At 36.1% G+C, this 13,904-nt stretch overlaps 1 protein-coding gene across 1 annotated transcript; it reads right to left on the reverse strand.

The window, feature by feature from the left end:
* Nucleotides 1-6,906: 6,906 nt before the first annotated feature.
* LOC126373459 (dynein regulatory complex subunit 5-like) lies at nucleotides 6,907-13,340 on the reverse strand. Its single transcript, XM_050019621.1, has 6 exons — nucleotides 12,796-13,340; nucleotides 12,150-12,317; nucleotides 11,233-11,791; nucleotides 10,685-10,812; nucleotides 9,696-9,837; nucleotides 6,907-8,719 (listed from the first exon to the last, which is right to left on the reverse strand). The coding sequence occupies exons 1-6, from the start codon at nucleotides 13,078-13,080 to the stop codon at nucleotides 8,523-8,525; spliced, it is 1,479 nt and encodes a 492-aa protein (XP_049875578.1). The 5' UTR covers nucleotides 13,081-13,340; the 3' UTR covers nucleotides 6,907-8,522.
* Between the last annotated feature and the right edge of the window lie 564 nt (nucleotides 13,341-13,904).

The raw sequence follows: 13,904 nt of genomic DNA on the forward strand, positions 1-13,904 counted from the left end.
GAGCTCTTCAAGTTCGCAGTCGCGAAGCCGTTTATTTTTGTACACCTTTTTCGGTGTCAGTACTTTAAAAGTACCTGATGAACCTAAAAAGAAAAATAGTATGTATTAAATAATGTCGTGAATCTTATCTTCTTATCGTGCGTGGAATATCAGCCTCATCAACCCTAGTGTCAGGGTTATGATTGAGTCGCCAAAGGCCCCAAAAGATGAATGTAAAGCAAAGTTGTTGGAGATAACAATACCTAACATAAAGGAAGAAAAGGTCAACTATAACATTCATTAAAGTAGGTAGGTAACTAACGTATTAACGTAGCCATTTTATAAATATTAAAATGTGTATGTTAAGTGATTCCTAAAAGATAGACATAATAGGTAGGTACTTATAAAAACCACAATACATTGTTTTGTTATATCTCAAAACCATTAGGCAGCTTTTTCGATGAAAGCTCCCACTAGTCTTGATTTTTTTCGGACATAGATTGAACATCAGCGCTCAAAAAGTGGGACGCAAAGTTACTGTTAATATAGCGACGTGACAGTATTTCTCCGCGGTGCGCGATTAGGCGCCGAACTGGCAACATGCGAAGTGCGTGGTAAAAAGTTGTAAATATAGAAGCGCAAAGAAAAAAATATATAACACTTCTTATAAGTCATGACATTGGTGCTAATTCCTGTAAACACATCTAACTTTAAGTTATATCTGTCATTATTATTTTTTTTCTTTTGAGTTAGCCGCCAACAAACAGACGAGCGAATGGCGTGGGAGCTTTGTTTTATAATAAAAATCAGAAATCAGAATCATTTATTCAACGTAATTATCATGGATAAACTTGTTGAAGGTCAATGTAACATATTTGAATTTACGTCATTTCGCAAGGTGTTATGGCTGAGGAGAAGAAATGACAAGAAACTGCAACAGCAACACATCTTTTAAAACCAATGAGGATATACATTACAAGTTATTTAATAACTAGAGGAACACATGCAATACCAGACATTTTTATCATTTAGGTAGTCATTAATCTTATAATAAGCTTTTTTACATAAAGTAAGCTTCACGTGAGCTTTAAATTTATTTTCTGACAAATTTAAAATATTATCTGGTATTTTATTGTAAAAACGTATACATAACCCCAAAACGTGTACATAACCCCATATTATTATAATGACAGATAGAATAAAAAAATAATAATGACAGATCTCTCAATGCGTCTTATCGGGGCTTCGGGGGATGCTAGGGCTGGTAGTTATTTCTGTCAGAGAATTAGCCTGGCGATTCAGAGGGGTAACGCTGCCAGCCTGTTGGGAACCTTGCCTCGATGTGACGCATCGGAGGAGGTGTTTTATTTATAGGGTGTGTTTGTTTTGTTTTTAATTGTTTGAATAAATTGATTTTAATTACGTATAATGACAGATATAACTTAAAATAAAATAAATAAAAATAATGATTAGATTACTGACGTGTTAAAGGCAACCAGACGAGATATAGAATGTAAACAAAGTTTCAGAGGTTCAAAACATATTTGAATAAATTATCATATAGTTCGAATTTTAATCGCTGTCGTCTGTACTAGACAAAGATGATTCGTCGGAAGAGTCCGAGTCAGCTGTGTTTATGATAAAACTATCTATCGTATTATCAATCATGTTGTCAATACTGTGTTTAAATCAACAACTACTCATAATACCAGCAAAAATCAAAAATAAAAGTAACCGAAACGGAATAATAAGAACAAAAATCTAAGTAGGTAAATACGGGGACGAAAAAATATGTATCACTTCGAACGCAATCCAAACAGAAATGAACAATGGCGGTCCAAATGTTGACAGCTGCAGTACCGACTGCTTTCCTGTACCTACCACGAAACACAACGACAGCTGTCGTTGACCAACTGACGCCATAACTGCGCGTACGAGTGATAAGGACAGATATGATAATCCCTGGTTATCGCAATGTAACTCAGTAATGGTCCGTTTGTTTACCTTTTTGTATCTCGTCTGGTTGGCCTTACTTTACGTACCTATATGATTTAGGTAGCTACGCTGCGGTATAGGTTTTGCGTGAAAGAGCCACAAACATAGTAGGTACCTACCTACTTAAGTAAGTGGAATGATAAGGCTTTATTACCTACATTAACTCGATTCATCTGCCACACACGATGCGTCAGGTCATCGTGTGTACCAATGTAACCTACCTACCTATAAAATGTATGACGAAATCGTGGGTCGCCCACCAATGAACTGTTTATTATAACACTGCCCGATCCTGATGCCCGAGCCCGCGATCTCGACGCATCGCGTTTGGGTAGTTTAATAACCGCTATAATATAATATACCTATAAGCCCTGTAAGCGCGGTGCACTGTTTTGTACAAGATTGTAAACTACGTCTCAATTCCGTGTGTCGAGCAACTATAGACTTTATGTCATTATAAAGATAAGATCCATTCTAGCTTGTTGCGTTGCGCGAGGTCACGTGTTATTACGATTGTAGGTAAGTAGGTAGGCAGGTACCTACCTACTGGCTGAGTCGCGCAAACGCAAATGATAGGTACGTACCGTACGTATGATGCGATGCGATGCGTAGTAGGTACCTAGGTATGTAGGTAAATCTGCCTGTATGTTTGTTACCCCTTCAGGCTTAAACAACTGGTTACGTTATGGTAGGTTACATTACCTACCCATCTACGACAATCGCCGTCTGCGTAAAGTTGAAAGCGAAAAGCTACTTTTCTAACTATAGCTACCTAACTTACCTAGGTAGATACTTACCTATTAAGGTATTATAAACTGCCTATATACGAATACGTCCCACTGCTGGGCACAGGCCTCCCCTCAATCAACCGGAGGGGGTATGGAGCATATTCCACCACGCTGCTCCACTGCGGGTTGGTGGAGGTGTTTTTACGGCTAATAGCCGGGACCAACGGCTTAACGTGCCTTCCGAAGCACGGAATCATCTTACTTTTTCGGACAATCAGGTGATTCAAGCCTGAAAAGTCCTTACCAAACAAAGGACAGTCTCACAAAGTGATTTCGACAATGTCCCCATCGGGAATCGAACCCGGACCTCCAGATCTTGAGCCTATCGCTCTAACCACTAGACTACGGATGCTGTCAATTTGTCATTAAGGTATTAAGTAGGTATTATAGATAGTAGGTAGGTATCTTGGTATAGGTACAATAAAGTAATATTTTACGTCTTTAATTATTTTAAACCCTACAATTTATGTTAATACGGCTTTATTATAGTTTAGTTACTGAAAATGGTTCGGAATCGAGACGTCTATAGGCACCTATCGAACCTATCTATCATCACAGCCCGGACACTTCATACAAACAACCTATCCCCTACTTTAAACATTTAACTAGGTAGGTAGGTACCTACATTAACTTGTCTACATCTAAGTAGTAGGTAAGTTGTAATTAGCTAGGTACCTAACATATTTTCAAAAAACTCAAGGTCGGTAGGTATCATTCATGTAGGTAATAACTCACTATCACTATACTAAAACCCAATATTATGTAGATATTCAAGCAATAGGTAGGTACCTAACCTACAATAAAAATTTGATTGTATTTGTATTAATTCGGTGGTAGGTAAGTACCTACCTACCCAATTGTAGGTAATAACTTGACAAATTAATTGTGCTTACCTGGTGAGGAAGTGCTTGAGCGATTTTGAACGTCTTGAGTCTGATATGGTTCTGGAACTGCACTTCTCTGGAGTCTTTTTCTATGACCAGTCTCATTTCGTACATACTTGATATTGAAATGGTCAATGCATAAATACCTTGACCGCAAATTTTCTGCAGGCAAGTGGGCAATGTTCATATTACCTACAAGAAAAGAATATAATTTTCAATAAAACATAAATAGCCTACAGATGTTCCACTGCTGGATCGTCTCTACCCTCAAATAACAGGAGGTAATCGTTTTGGTGGTAGCCCGGACCAACTATATAATTTCTGAAGCAAAGCTTACTCTTACTTTTTCGGACAATTAAGTGACTTAGTCCGCAATGTCATAACTAAACAAAGATTAATGGTTGGATCATGGTAGTGGTTGCCTGGAAGAAATTGCTTAAACAGGCCTCCCATTTGTACTGTAGTAGGTATGTTGCATAAATTTTTGTATGTTCTAACTGTTTGTGATCATTAAAAATATTTGATTTGTGATGAATAATCTCACAAAGTAATTTTGATAATATCAGAAACAGTACCCGGACCTCCAGATTATAAGCCTAATGTTCTAATCAATAATACGTACACAGAGGCAGAATCCACTAAAACAGCAACTTTTGACATGTCTTATTAAGTTCTTGTAGGTACCTACCTATACATAATGTATGTATAGATTGGTACGTGGTCAGGCGTGAGCGAGACCAAGATACTAGGTATACCTCATTTGGGTTCCTGGCTTCTGTACACAGTCCCGATGTGTGAAATTGGTATAAAACTGTAGGTTTGGTAGATAGTAATTTATCTTAGGTATCTATTAAGACTGTATAAGAAGAAATAAATTAATGTTTTATTTTTATTTATTTTCAACTTAAATTAAAAGTAAATGTGTAAGTAGATATCTGGGGGGTCAAAATGGCTACATCAAAGCAATTCATCTAAGAAAGCAATATTGCTATTTGACATTTGTTTGCATCACACACTTTTATATGCACAAATGTGAAACTGCAATATTGCTTACATAGATGAATTGCTTCAATGTGGGTATTTTAACCGCCCTGGTCTATAAACTGTTCAATAAAACAATCCAAAATTCAGAAATAATTATGTACTTGATTGACTTTTTTAACTTTTGTCCCTTTTATTCCACAGTTCACTTGGAAATATAAATGCATCGCATACAATATTGGTATATAGTAGGTACTTTACAAGTTTTTGACTATTCCAGTGCTTTAGTAGTTATAGCAATTGGTTCAGAATCTGGAGGCCCTGAGTTCCCAGTAAGAATATGTTAAAAATCACTAATTAAGATTTTCAAGTTTGATTAGTATATCTATATGCCATGCTAAATTACCCAATTGTACAAAAGTTAATTTAATAATTCCAAATTGACATTGAGCACAATACCTAATTATTATTATGTTCTTCAGACAGAAAAAAACTGTTCTACTGCTCTAAACTGTTGATCTCAGCTTGATTTTAAGTATTACATTAATTATGGTAAACTAAATAGTGACAAATGATAAACCGATTATCAAAATAATAGTCTAGCAAATAGGGGGAGTGGCAATAACTTTCCCGCCATGTTAAGTAGGTATTTCTTTTTATTTTATTCCAGTCTTGATTGTCATTGATTCTTTCAAATTGTTTGTTTGATAACTTTTTGCAGTTTAATATTAAAAATAAATAAAAGTAAACATTTAACTACTTACCGCAATTCTCAAGCCATACTTTTAGGCGGTTGACGTCATTCCACGGAAAACGGAACATTGACTTCTGTTCCGAAGAATTTGTACAATTATAATAAGAACAATTGTGTGCAGGCATTTTTTATAACCACTGTTCCTGTGTCGCTACGTGAAAGCAGGTTTCATGAAGCCAAATCAAAGTCCGATTTCAATCCAGGGTCAGTTTGTAAATCACAATACACAAAACGTACCTAGAAAGCGAGTTCGACTCGGAATTCAAACGAACGAAAACAAACATTTTCAAACATAGGTAGGTACTAACCTACCTACGTTATTTGATTGTTGCGTTTTTTTTTTGTTCTCAAATTTAGTTGCTAATGATATCTATAGGTGGTTATATTATTTTTAAAATTTGATATTGTATCTCCCATAATTTATGGGAATTACAACTAAACATTTAATAAATTCAATAAAAATGTATTTTGCAAATAAACACAAACTTTTAAAAACGTAATATTTTATTATCTGTGGCAAAGCTAGATCGATGTTGCAATAATTAACGATAGATGGCGCAACTTTAAGCGAGCTTCTTACACACAATTATAGATGGCGTTGATAAAAACGAGACCATTCAACCCCTCAACAAGCTCCATACTCGACGTAGTTCCGACGTAAATCCGCTAGAGTAACCACTAAATTTAAAAATATAAAAATCTCCATTAAATGCCAATATCTTTGATTAACTTTTGGTTGGAGTATAACTTTTAAATTATGAAACATAATTTTAGTGCCTATTTATCGATTATTGGCTTTTAAAGAAACTTTAATTACAAATCGGTACTATTAGCGTCATCTATTGAAATTTTTTTGAACAATGTTTCCTAATGTTCGCGATGAGAACCCATGGCTTGAAGTAATCATAGCAAGAATGGTGGAAATCCTAAACAGTTGATTGCTATGACTTAAATGTCAGGAGCCTCCTAAACGGCCTCCGTGGTCCAGTGGTTCGAGCGTTGGGCTCACGATCCGGAGGTCCCGGGTTCGATTCCCGGTGGGGACATTTCACAAAAAAAATACTTTGTGGTCCCTAGTTTGGTTAGGACATTACAGGCTGATCACCAGATTGTCCGAAAGTAAGATGATCCGCGCTTCGGAAGGCACGTTAAGCCGTTGGTCCCCGTTACTACTTACTGGTGTAAGTTAGTAGTCGTTACATGAGCCATGTCAGGGGCCTTTGGCGGCTCAATAGTAACCCTGACACCAGGGTTGATGGGGTTGGTAATCCACCTCACAATCCACACGATAGAAGAAAAAGAATGTCAGGAGTATTTTCTAGCTTTGGAATTGGAATAAACTAGTAGGCAAGTGAATTCGCAGTATTTCGAAATTATGTTCTCGAAAATAATATTTAACACAGCCTTTATTGTTAGTCCTTTAGTATTATTATAATTGGCTACTATACAGTTTCAGGCGAGTATTTAAAAAAAAATACAAACGCTTATTTTTATACCTCGTAAAATATTTTATTATCTCGAAAAAGCATTATATAATAGAAAAAAAAAACAAATTATTCTTCAATCATCATATCCATCTTTGGACTTCGTATCAACAGTGGCTGCAAGTAGTCTCTGATTACTTGTGGCTCTGCCCACCCCATTAGGGATTACGGGCGTGAGTTTATGTATGTATGTATGTATTCTTCAATAATTTCAAATTTTGTGCGAAAACGTTTGGTCACGTGGCATTTTCCCGAGAGACGTCATTTTTCAATAAACAATCTGTCAAACAGTATAATTTGAAACCTGACAGATAGTCTTTGTTTATTTTGTGATATTTGACGTCACACGAAGCTCAATCATGGCAGTCTGTGTTTTGGGTCTTGTAATACACAGATAGAAAATCGCATAAAAATGTCTGTCAAGTAGCAAATTGCACATAGCACATAAACTTACGTTCGTATATTTGATGTACCTACCGAATCGTATGATTACATTACAAAAGGACTGTTTCATCCAGACCGTAAGAAATAAAACTTTATTTCAAACAAGCCCTTGCATTGAATAAGGGATCATTTATTATTGTAATGATCCCCTTTACATAACCCTTGTAATTATTCTCACTCGGTTCTGCTTCTAAGTATTTGTTAATTTTGTAAGTAAGTATGTAATAATTTACCATGGCATACTGTTACTTGTCCTAATATTAGTTACGCATAGTATTAATTTGTCATAACTTTTTAAGCATAATTTTGAAACTCATAACTACTTTAAGCATAATAGTTAATGACAATAATGATATATAAGCATAATTATTATAAGCATAAAAACTACTCCGAATAAGAAAAGTTTTGGCACAACTTTGAACGTTTTCGAAATTTACTTTTTCCTTGGCTGAATTTGGTTCATGATTGTGACTTTTTTATATTTTTGACACTATTTCATGCTGTTGGTCATCATTCAGTATACTTTTCGTGTGTAAGATAAACATGCTGGCGGCGTAGGGGTGGCCCAAGGGCCACCCCCGCCGCACCCTAACCTACTGTTATGCCTTGTAAAAATTATGAAAAAACACCATTATTCTAAAAAAGAATTATGGATACCTATTTATATGCGAATCAAATTTATACCAACAAATATTAGTCCAAAAATAAGTTATACCTAAGAAACCAGTATTCCTAGATGTTATTATGGGAAAGTACTATTATGCTAAAACCCGTTATACAAAAAGGATTATGCTAATTACAATTATGACAAAAACATTTATGCATTTTAAGAGAATCCCGTTAATTTGTCATATCATAAGTATTTTATAAGACTATTATTATGGTAAATAAGTAGTTATAACAATAGTCCGATGATAATGATGATACCTAACAATGGCAACTCTATTCAGTGGTTTTCATTCATATTCAAACGAATCCACTCACACATCTTTAGATGTATTTCACGATAGTTGGAATGTTTTTTATTTCATTTTATTAGTAGTATGAGTCATGGCAAAAATATTCAATTATAAATATTCAAATCGACTTTCATTAGCCACACAAATATATTTTTTTAACTAGCTTCAAGACTATCTATTTGTTGTATAAATCTATAACATTTAAAATTTTATATAAACCAACATAATGTATCTATAAAAGTTCGCACGTTAGTCTAGACTTCAGGGACTCTCTCAGGGTAACGACCCGGAATGAAATCAGGGTTGTTAGGGTTGTACTGCCAAATGAGGTATTCGGGTTCATTGAGGTATAGTGGTGGAATCTCGGCGCTAGGTTCGCGTTCTACTCCGATCATTTCGAAGTTGCGCTTCAAAAGTTCATCGACCCGGGCTTGAGTTTCATCTGAGATTTCTAGAAAAAAGAACAAAAATCTAATGATTCATCATCATCATCTCCCTAGCATTATCCCGTTTCACACAGGGAACGCTTATCTAACCTGAAGATTTGACAGGTCCGGTGTTTTACAGAAGCGACTGCTTGTCTGACTTTCCAACCCGCGAAGGGAAAACCAGCCCAATACAAGTTAGGTCACATACTCCCGAAATGAAGCGGAACGGATAAAAAATTAATGATTATAATTCCTAATTAGGATAAGCCAGACAGAGGTATAGCCATCGAATGATGAACGCGGGTACTTACCCGCGTTTCACCGAACTAGGTGGTAAGCTGTATCGCAAAAATATATTCTATAGGTATATGTATAAATGTAGTCACGCGATTATCCGGGTGAGTCACAATGTAATAAAATAGCCCGCAAACCACATATGATAGGATATTTGTTACCAATATTGATAGATATGAAAAATACAGCCCAAGCAGTACTATCTATTGTTTAAAAAAGATTTTAGTTTAAGTAAGAAGGTTATTCATATTCTAAAACTTTTAGACAGTTATATAACAAAAGTGGCTCTAAGTTATAATCTGGAAAGGTTTGTGTCTGCCTGCATAAATATGTAGAGATAAAATTTAAGTAGTTCCATGGATAACTATCAATAAGGGGCTGGTAGCTCTTTAGTTAGCGGTTCATCATTTTATCTTTAGACAGCAACACGAAAAATGGCTAAAAGTTGTATTCTAACGGTGTCTGTGATACAGTGGTTGAGCGTTGGGTTCACGATCCGGCGGCCCCGACATCACAAGTAGTAAGATGATGCATGCTTCGGAAGGCACGTTAAGCCGTCGATCTCGGTTCCTATTTCTTGATGTAAGTAAGTGTCACATGTCAGGAACCCTGACACCAGGGTCGATGAGGTTTGGTAATCCACCTCACAATCCACACGATACAAGAAGCAGAAGAGTTATATTCTAAATATGTAGTCATACTTACGAGTACGACGCAAATCAATTTTCAGAATGTTTCTGTTGCGTTCAAGGGCTTTGATGAGCGTTTCCTCGGCAGGCCCAGACATGTCATTTGATGCCATATCCAATCTAGTCAAACCTCGATTCAGGGTCAGAAGGCCTGCCATCTGCACAACAAATGCTACGTCACTGATTGGATAACGTGGTGTAATAAAGAAGGTGTGTAAAATCAATAAAATAAAGCCGAAATACCGTGAATTGTATAAAAATGCACCTAAGCCCTGATAAGATTGCAAGATCAAAAATATCTAGTCAATTTTGACCGATATAATCTTGCTAAATACTTTTAATACTTATTGACGTAGTTGGTAATCCGTATCATTTAATCACCTTTTGCCTGGCGTATGTGTGTATGCTAAAGGTACAAAACGTCCCCCGACAAAGCCTTGATATGATTGACAACCAAAAATTTACGATTCTTGATTGCTACAATATTTTGACAAATACCTCGTAGCAGCATACTTAGCAGTTTTATAACATTAATCAACACATATCGTGTTATTACGTGTTACTTTAAAGTTAGATAGTATTATCGACATAAGCTGAACAGTTTGCAGGAAAAAAAAACTGTAGTTGTTTATAATAACGAAATTGATAAAACATACTAAGTATATAATCTCTTGACCGTGATCCCTAGGAGGGGACAGAGCCACAACCAATTAGAAAAACATCTTGCGGTCTCTGTAGACACGTAATTAGCTCATCATCCATAATAATAGACCATCATGATGGAATTGACACAATCCCTCTGTCCATACGACTAGCCCGGGGAAACAAGCAGCTGAACGCATTTTGGGGAGCTAAAAGGGCCACATTGAAACAACTCATCTTAGAATTACGCAAATGTCACATTACAATATCGCGTTTTAGATAAATAGTTTGAATGTGGCTTTTTAACCCCATTTTTTGCTTCCAATCATAGCAATAAACTATAAAATAAAAAAAGGCCATGACCTTCTCAGCTGACGCTCCATGGAAACCACAAGAGTTCACAATTAAAGTTTGCGGCTTCTCCTTGCATCGGACGAACGCAGCTGCAAACATCGTCGCGCACTCCAGCGACATAGGATTCAAACTGAAATCTGTAAAAACTTCCACACATAAGTTTTTTGTGATCTATAAAATCGGTACCGTGGATTTATAGCTCATGCAACAGAAGAGCAGAAGAACAATAACAATTCTAAAAACTTGGCAGGAGTCACTGCACTGCCAAATACGATTGGCATCTAGGATGAAAGAAACTACACTTCACACTTGACCGACCGTGTGAAGTTGAACAAAACATAAGCTTACTCTAATATCCCATATCTTTACTTACTTACTTTATTATGGTTTTGTCATTCGAACCCCAGCCCCACTACTGGACTTGCAGCATTGAGTTATTCATTTGCAGTTTTCACTAACACAGTTAGCTCGACCTTTATAGACGGTCGTACGGCTTGTCGCCACAAAACCCCAATCAGGGTCGCAAGCTTATATGTGTATAAAATAATAAGTCATACCTAGTAACTCGATAGGGGCCGCAGGCTTCATCTGCAAAGCGTAAGCTATCCCTTGCACACCAACCTCCTTGAACCGATTGTTGGCTATTCTTACTCTTTTAATATTATTATGCAGATATATAAATCCACCCAAGGCTTTCATGCCGTAATCTCCTATTTTACAATGATTAAAATCAAGCTCTTCGAGAGTATCCTTCTTGATAAGGTTTTGTAGAAGCAGCTTCACTTTAGAACAGTCCATATTGCTACGATTAATACGAACAGTTTTTAAATTCATCAGATGCTCTAGACCTTTACAGAGTGATTCAATATCTGCCATTGAGAATTCAAAATATCTTGGAAGATATCTTTCTTGAAGATCATTAATGCCAAAAACGATAGAAATTTCCTCAAGTTTGTACAGTCGACACAGTACAGGCTCTAAAGGAATATGGTCATAAACCTTTTCCACACTGAATGGACAAGTGTCTTCGATGAGATGCTCGGTACGGACTGCGGGTGTTGGTTGGCGTACCATTTGCAACTCATTCAACCTCAGCTCATAAATATACGGAGCAACCTGTAATATTAAGAACATAAAGGAAAACGTAGGGAGCACACAAATTAAGAATAAGAATTAATATTTGGGTTAAAAACTGAAGTCCGACAAACTGTTATCCGATAAAATTTTACTTCGACATTATGATAATCCGACACTTCTTTATTACGACAATACATAATTACGACTTAACTTACGTCTTAACTTCGATACTACTCTACTCCGACAAAACGATTTTCGACATAAGTAACTAAGACTTTACTGAGATACGATGCGAATACGATGACATTCTACCTCGACAGTAATGCTACACTGACATGAAACTATTTCGACATAATCTAACCAGACATAATTTAACCCGAAATATTTGTTTTTGTACCAATTTCGCCAGAGCAGCAGCATCTTTAGATATGAAAACGTCAGGGTTGGCTGTCTCCAAGTAGTCCTGCAAGCGTGCAGACAGATACTTCCCTTTCCAATACTGCTCGCCCAGAATTTTCTTACGAGGAAATTTTTTTTCGAAAGATCTTTGCCAGTATCGTTCATCCTGAAATTAGATTATTTATTTCGTAAACTCCACTTTCTCTCACTGTACGGTTTGCAACCGCACATGTCCCGCGTCAGCTATTTTACCTTTTACGCAATCGTATAATTAGTTCACGACTCATCAATGTTAACGTGTACTCGCATATTTGTGTACTTAATTATCTTTAACAAGAAAGTGATTAGTAAAACACATTAAACGCTATCAAGATTGTTCTCATTTTGGTTTCACATCAGTTTATCAAGATTATCATTCTAGCAAATGACTGTACACTCACAATCACTTGTCTTCTTGGCTATTGCTATCAATTATCTTCGTCGTTTCTATGTTATCCCTACTTTATTGCCCTATAATCTATACATTTTACGGTTTGGTTTCATATGTGTTACATACAAATATGATTATAGGATTACTTAAAACGCTTGATTTTCCGTTAGACACATTAGTGTTTCTATTAAGAAAGGTCATAATTTATATCAACCTTAATATGCGGGACACTGAATTTCAACGGTATTTCTGCTGGGAATAGGTCCATGAGCATGTCGACATCTTTTTGCAGGATTTTGTGTAAGGGGTTGAGTCTTCTGAATATCTTGGAGAGGGTCAGGGCGGCAAAGTAGGTCAGAGGAGCCGGGGTGACTCCGTCGTCCCATTCAAAGTCTTCGGCGATCAGCAACCGATTAGCTTCGGTAGACGACGTCTTCATCACCGGGGAGCAATCGTACGCCGCCCGCGCATTGAGCGATACCACATAAGGAATCTTCATTTTTACAGATTTTCTACTCTTATTTAACTTATTTAGATTTAATATAACACTTCACGTCTGAATTACAAGAAAACTACAGTTATTTAATAGAGATTTGTACTATCAGTAATTCTTAGTGGGATTTGATGTTCGAAATGTTTTGACGTGATATTGACGTGATCGTTTTTATTTTTTTTGTTATGGCACTGGTGGTGTATTTGTGCCAATGACAATTTAAAAGATTGGAAACGAAAATAAAGAAAAATAATAGGGAAGGGATATTACAATAATTTGAATCAGGTAAATCGGGAAAAGTATAAATATCATAAAGAATAAACTATCATTTTTATTGTCGATAAATAGATTAATTAAATTAGGTGTCATTAGATGTATTTCAAATATTTTAGAACGGATTTTGCTGGTCTATCACTCTAGAATAAATAATATAGCATTAATTAAGAAATAATATAAAAAATGTTACAATAAAAATATTACGTTCAATACAAGTGCTATTGTTATCATTAACTGTCTCAAGGTTCTTCGTTATATTTATGTATTTACTATGTTTTGTTTTTTATCTAATCAAATGGAGTAACGCAATACATTAATAGGTAAGTAGGTATCAACAGGGTGGGTGGAAAATTCCTCTTGATATTAACTCAGGATCATGGTCTGCATCATCCCCCTCAGTATTTGCTACGAGATGGCACTTACACCCAGTATAAGCACATGCAGGTAGCCATACAAGTACGTATGGGTGTTAGTGCACCGTAACGCATACTGAGGAGGATGATTCAGACCATGATTCTGAATTGATATCAAGTGAAATTTCCTGTCGGAAATTC

Source organism: Pectinophora gossypiella, chromosome 2, assembly GCF_024362695.1.
Source record: "Pectinophora gossypiella chromosome 2, ilPecGoss1.1, whole genome shotgun sequence".
Lineage (NCBI taxonomy): Eukaryota > Metazoa > Arthropoda > Insecta > Lepidoptera > Gelechiidae > Pectinophora > Pectinophora gossypiella.

What these genes read in the sequence shown, in the direction of transcription:
- LOC126373459 (XM_050019621.1), bottom strand. Translation starts at nt 13,080, where the DNA reads ATGAAGATTCCTTATGTGGTATCGCTCAATGCGCGGGCGGCGTACGAT. An exon ending in CTGCTGCTCTGGCGAAATTG is followed by an intron (nt 11,792 to 12,149) that starts GTACAAAAACAA and finishes TTAATATTACAG; the next exon opens with GTTGCTCCGTATATTTATGA. An exon ending in GGCCCCTATCGAGTTACTAG is followed by an intron (nt 10,813 to 11,232) that starts GTATGACTTATT and finishes AAGTTTTTACAG; the next exon opens with ATTTCAGTTTGAATCCTATG.